At 36.0% G+C, this 6,064-nt stretch overlaps 1 protein-coding gene across 1 annotated transcript in view; it reads right to left on the bottom strand.

Moving 5' to 3' along the window:
- Positions 1-1,342: 1,342 nt before the first annotated feature.
- The window catches only part of BRCA2 (BRCA2 DNA repair associated), an 84,553-nt gene continuing 79,831 nt past the window's right edge, over positions 1,343-6,064 (bottom strand). The window contains exons 26-27 of the mRNA XM_003826866.5: positions 4,564-4,710; positions 1,343-3,445 (exon numbers count right to left, since the gene is read on the bottom strand). Of these exons, the coding sequence (XP_003826914.4) occupies positions 2,837-3,445; positions 4,564-4,710 (756 nt within the window). The 3' untranslated portion in view covers positions 1,343-2,836. The remainder of the gene's footprint in view (positions 3,446-4,563; positions 4,711-6,064) is intronic.

Below are 6,064 nucleotides of genomic sequence, written 5' to 3'. Positions count from 1 at the left end.
TTTTTTAATAAATAGGAATCGTAAAGGTAATGACAAAAGCAGCCTTATAATTTAGTTGCTTATATATTTGATCTGTGTACATGAGACTGTTTTAACGTTATCTGACACTACTGAAACCTGCTCGACATCTCCATGACTACCAACACCATATGTGTAATGTTTTCTTCACTAACATTTTAAAAACTGGTATCTCCTTTGAGTAAGTTTGGCTGACAATAGTAAATCCCAATGAATCTAAGGTGTTATCAGCTTTGCTAACTTCTGTATCTCCAAGCACAACATAAAATAATCTCCTAATGATCTACTTAATAATGCTCCCATTTTCCAGGCCCAGGTAGTCCTGGGTATCTTGGTTGATAGGGTGGTGGCATAACCAGCTCAATATGGATGGCTTGACTCGTCTGGGCTGGTAGAGGGGAGAAATGTCAGAGAGCTCAAAGTGGAAATTACCGTCCTTTGATTTCACATGAGCAGTTCAAAGGACCAGATTCAAGCCCTCCTGACTTGGCTGGCTCCCTGCTTTAGGGTTTTTGGCTCACTTGGGTTAAGTGAGTGACCACTATGGAGAAGTGGCTCTGGGTTACATAACTTTTCTAGAGCTCTAAAGAATAGTTTCCTGGCCTATTTAATGTCTCTTCTTTCCCTAGCTGACCCCTGAAATATTTGGTTTGTAAACCATAAAAATTGATTAAATGCCATCAACTTTATCCCCTGTAGAAGTGATCTGTTTTTCAACTCCCATGGCTTCTGATTTGTATAACTCTTTGAACACCCAATACTGACTTGTATTGTGTTCGCTGTTTGCATCATTCATAGAACTGGCAAATGCTCTTTATGGGCAATAGGGTCTCATTAAATGACTGCTGAATAAATAACACAAATTTTTACCATTATCCCTTATGATGCAGTATGTTGACTTTGTAGTCATTAAATTGTCACTTTTGAGGGGATAATATACACATATACTCAAGCTTCATATTTTGTTTCATGTAGCTTGGATGTTATTTATAATTTATAAAAAAGTGTGCGCATATCTATCAACATAATGGGTGTTCTACATGAGAACAGACAATAGCAGTTTTACCAAGGATTCAAAAAAGAAAAGGTTAAATTCTTGTAATTTTTTCTGTTCTCCTGTTTGAAACCCAAGTTTTATTCCTTGTTCTAGAGTGGATCACTGCAAAATTAGGATGTGAAAACCAAACTGTTTTAGAAACAAAACAAGTCTCATTAATAAGACTTGCAGAATACTTAAGTTACAAGGAGTAGCAAAATAGACAATTTTGTTAATGCTTTTTACAGAAGAGAAAAATCATGGCTCAGAGTTATGGAAGGAAACAAGTCAATTTTTTAAAAGATTTATTCTTGGCTTTAAACGTATTTATAATTAGATTTGAAAACATGATATTATATAGACATTTAAGGCATTAAAACATCTGATTTAAGAACTTCTCCATGCTATTAACTCCCAGTTAGAAATGTTTTATCCCTTTTCTCTATTAAACATAAGAAAGTAACAAATATTGGCCGGGCACAGTGGCTCACGCCTATAATCCCAGCACTTTGGGAGGCTGAGGCAGATGGATCACCTGACGTCAGGAGTTTGAGACCAGCTTGGCCAACATGGTAAAACCCAGTCTCTACTAAAAATGCAAAAATTAGCTGGGCGTGGTGGTGCGTCCCTGCAATCCCAGCTACTTGGGAGGCTTGAGGTGGGAGAATTACTTGAACCCGGGAAGTGGAGGCTGCAGTGAGCCAAGATCATGCCACTGCACTCCAGCATGGGCGACAAAGCAAGACTCCATCTTCAAAAAAAAAAAAAAAAGGAAGTAACAAATGAGAGTATCATCTTAAATTGAATTAATCTTCTGCTTCTGTGGTAAGTTTAAAAGGGCATAGGCTCTGGGTCCTGTGACAGCGCTAAAAATAAAGCAGGCAGAATCAGTGCCAATTTGAAAGCAAGATATTTTCTCAAGTTTGAGTTTGGATGACCATTTTGTTGAAAAAAAAATTAACTATGAAATCTTCTGATTTAAAGTATTTGAATTTTTAGTTGAAGTAATTTAATTTCAGAGATCACACTGGAATAGTAAAAAGGAATTAAGAGTTACACTGAGGGTTCTATTTTTCTTATAATCATGCTGACTTAAGGATGAAGAATTGCTCAAAAGGAAACACCACTCTTCATATTCATCCTGACTTTTGAACAGGATGGAACTATAGCAGAACCAACATATTTGCATTAAGGAGAACTATTTCATAGTGAGTTACCTCTAAAAAAAATCCCCTAAAATAGTAGCTAAACTAAAAGGAATTATCTGCATCAAAATAACTGTACTAAGAGACCTCATTCCATTTAATGACACAATCTAAAAGAAAATGGTAGGTTTATTTCACTTGTAAAATAATACTTGTAGTGATCAAATCCAAAGATTTAAAAGATTTTCTTTTCCCCTTTTTTTTTCTTTGTAAAGATGGGGGTCTCCCTATGTTGCCCAGGCTGGTCTTGAACTCCTGGCCTCAAGCACTCCTCCCACCTCAGCTTCTCAAAGTGTTGGGATTACAGGCATGAGCCACCGAGCTCAGCCAAAGATGTTTTTCTTGATTAGTTAATAAATTACATTTAGTTTTAAGATATGCAACTGAAGCAAAAGTATACCAATACGGAATCGGGCAAAACGATTTTTGCCCGATACACAAACGCTGAGGTAAATTTGAAACTAATTTCTTTTCTCATTGTGCAACATAAGTACTAATGTGTGGTTTGAAATTATATTCCAGTCTTATAAACTGGAAAGGTTAAGCATCAATAATTTATTGTCGCCTTTGCAAATGCTTAGATATATTTTTTAGTTGTAATTGTGTCCTGCTTATTTTTCTCACATTCTTCCGTACTGGCCTGGGAACTCTCCTGTTCTTTGATCAGAGATGTAGTACAACGTCGTTTCAGTCTGAGATAATCTTCTGAACTGGTGGGAGCAGTCCTAGTGGATTCACTGACAGATATAAATTGTTTTTCTCCTGTTGAACCAGACAAAAGAGCTTGGGTATTTATCAATGCAAGTTCTTCGTCAGCTATTGAATTACTTTCCAAAAGAGAAATTTCATTGAATTTTTTAAATGGAGTCATCTGAGGAGAATTCAGTTCTTTTTTCTTTATGGGTGTTTCGTATTTGGTGCCACAACTCCTTGGTGGCTGAAATGCCTTCTGTGCAGCCGGAGAAACAAATGTACAAATGGGACTAACAGGTGGAGGTAAAGGCAGTCTACTCAAGAAATCCAAGGCTCTTCTCTTTTTGCAGTTCTTTTGGTCATCAATCTCTTTCTCCCCTTTACAAGACTTTGAAGTCATCTGGGCTGAGACAGGTGTGGAAACAGACTTCCTTTTGGCCATACAAAGTGATAAAGGACTTTGATAATATATCTCACAATTAGGAGAAGACATCTGATAAAAAAATGAAAACATAGCCTATCATAATTATGTAGTAACATAAAAAACTAAATCAAAGTAACTTTTCATTGAAAATATTTAAGCATGCAAATATTACACACAGTCTCCCTCCCCTAACTGCTAATAGGTTAGGTGATTTGAATTCACATTATTCCTATTCTAGATGAAAGTAATTTTACATAAGAACATATAAAATGACATGAAAATGAAGGAAGATGAAGAATAATCACAGTAAAAGACAAAAAAGGAGGTAGGGGACATCACTTATGCTTTAATCTTTTGTTTTTTATTATTAACAGATTAAACAAAGATAAATATTTTAAAGCCATCTTGAGAACACACACTATCTGGGTTCTAATACCTACTTTTCTAGCTTTGTGACCTTATTAGGCAATTGCTTAACCTCTCTCTATGCCACAGTCTCCTCATCTACAAAGTGAGGATAATAGAGTCAAGTCCTCACTTAACATAATTGATAGGTTCTTGGAAACTGTGACTTTAAGTCAAACAATGTATAGCAGGTCTTTGAGCAATGTCATTTAAATCTTCAACATCGTTTTGTTAGAACAGTGATGAGAAAAAAAATGGTTTTGTTATATACATCACTTCCCTTAAAATCAGTTTACAAAAACCTATTGACAATGTTAAGTGAGGACTTAGGTTTTATCTCATAGGGTTGTTATGAGGATTAAATGAGTTAATATAGATACCCTTAGCAAGTATTAGCTATTTAAGAATCAGCCATTAGCCAATGTTAAAGACTTTAGCTTGATTTGCATCTACTGTGATTTAACCACCTAAATAGCTTAGAAACAGCTTACAAACAGCTTAGAAACAACCCTAATTGTATGGAACAGTGAAATAAATGGCAAAAAACACTTTTCAATCACATGTAAATGAAAGCACCTGTTTGGAAAGTGTGCACCCAGAGTTTCATATCTTGCTTCAATAAATAAAATTTCTAAATAACTATACTTACAGGAGCCACATAACAACCACACTTTCTAATGAAGTTTAATTACATTTTACCATGTTTACTAGGTATACAACAGAATATACGATGGCCTCCATATATACTTCTTATAATATTCCTTGAGTTTACATTAACTTACCAGAAGCTTGTTTCCTGTACCAGGAATGATTTGAGCAGCGTACGGCCCTGAAGTACAGTCTTTAGTTGGGGTGGACCACTTGGGATCATTTGCATGCAGTATATGCATAAGCTTGTTTTCTGCTTCATTGCAAAGTATGTCAATATTCTAAGAAAATAAGTGGAAAAGCTGCTTTATAAATTGCAAACCCACATATTTATGTTTCCAAAAGTATTTCCTTTAAAAGCAGAAATGAAAAGTTTGGACCAAAAAAGAATGAAAAACCCTAAATGTGATACCAATTGTCAAACATGCCGACGCAAAATTACAAAACCAGTATCAGTGATTTAGGGGAATCTAGCTGATAGGGAGAGGGGAACAGAGAAAAAGTACGTGTATCTGAAGGAAAGAGATCTTCTCTGTCATCTAGTTTAATCAGCAAGCTGTCATATGATCTGGACTGAAGCTGGAAGATTGGGGCTCAAGTCCTAGCTCTATTTACTACTTAATAGCTGGGAATCATCTCACATCTATAAAGGTACTTCTTTGGTTAGAGAAAAGAAAGAATTGCCTCACCTACCTCACGTCTGTTCCAAGAATTAATTGAAATGATTTATAGGTTAAACTACATGAAACTGTTGTTTGAGAAGTCACAACTGGTCAAATATCAGCAATTTCATATGGTTTAACCTAATTCATGACAGTATTTTGTAAAACTTTAAAACGCTATGTAAATGACAGTTGTCTCTTCAGCAGGATTAGTAAACTGCCTTTGAAGACGTCTCAGAGAAAATGCGGGCTCGGTGGCTCATGCCTGTAAACCCAGTACTTGGGGAGGCCAAGGTGGGCAGATCACTTGAGGCCAGGAGTTCGAGACCAGACTGCCCAACATGGTGAAACCATGTCTGTACTAAAAATACAAAAATTAGCTAGGCGTGGTGGCACGCACCTGTAGTCCCAGCTACTTGGGAGGCTAAGGCACGAGAATCGCTTGAGCCCAGGAGGCAGACACTACAGTGATCCGAGATTGTGCTATTGTACTCCAGCCTGGGGGTGACAAAGCAAGACTCTGTCTCTAAAAAAAAAAAAAAAAAAAAAAAAAGAAAGAAAGAAAAAAAAGAAAATGTGGGGTGTAAACAGTAGATATGCTGTATGGGAACTAAATAATGAATACAACTCCCACCCCTAATTTAGAAACTAGATATAGCAGAGTGTTATTCATTATGCATAGAGTCTCTAGGTAAAATGTCAACACAGCTTTCTTTATACAGCTCTAATGCTTTTAAAATATATTTTTATATAAATTCTGAATAACACACATTTCAAATATTAAACTACAGAATTAAGAGGCTTATTTTTTGTGTATTCTTCACTAGTTACCAACTTATGAAATCTCAAATTTTACTGGGAAGCAGGATTGCATAGCAGTTCCTAGTCTGGGTTCTGCATTCGATGGCCTAAGTATGAATCCTAGTTTTACTAACTTGGCATTTGACCTAAGGCAAGCCATTTAACCTGTTTC

Source organism: Pan paniscus, chromosome 14 (assembly GCF_029289425.2).
Source record: "Pan paniscus chromosome 14, NHGRI_mPanPan1-v2.0_pri, whole genome shotgun sequence".
Taxonomy (NCBI): domain Eukaryota; kingdom Metazoa; phylum Chordata; class Mammalia; order Primates; family Hominidae; genus Pan; species Pan paniscus.
The sequence above is the reverse complement of the archived record's forward strand: the minus strand, read 5'-3'. Positions and strand labels throughout refer to the sequence as shown.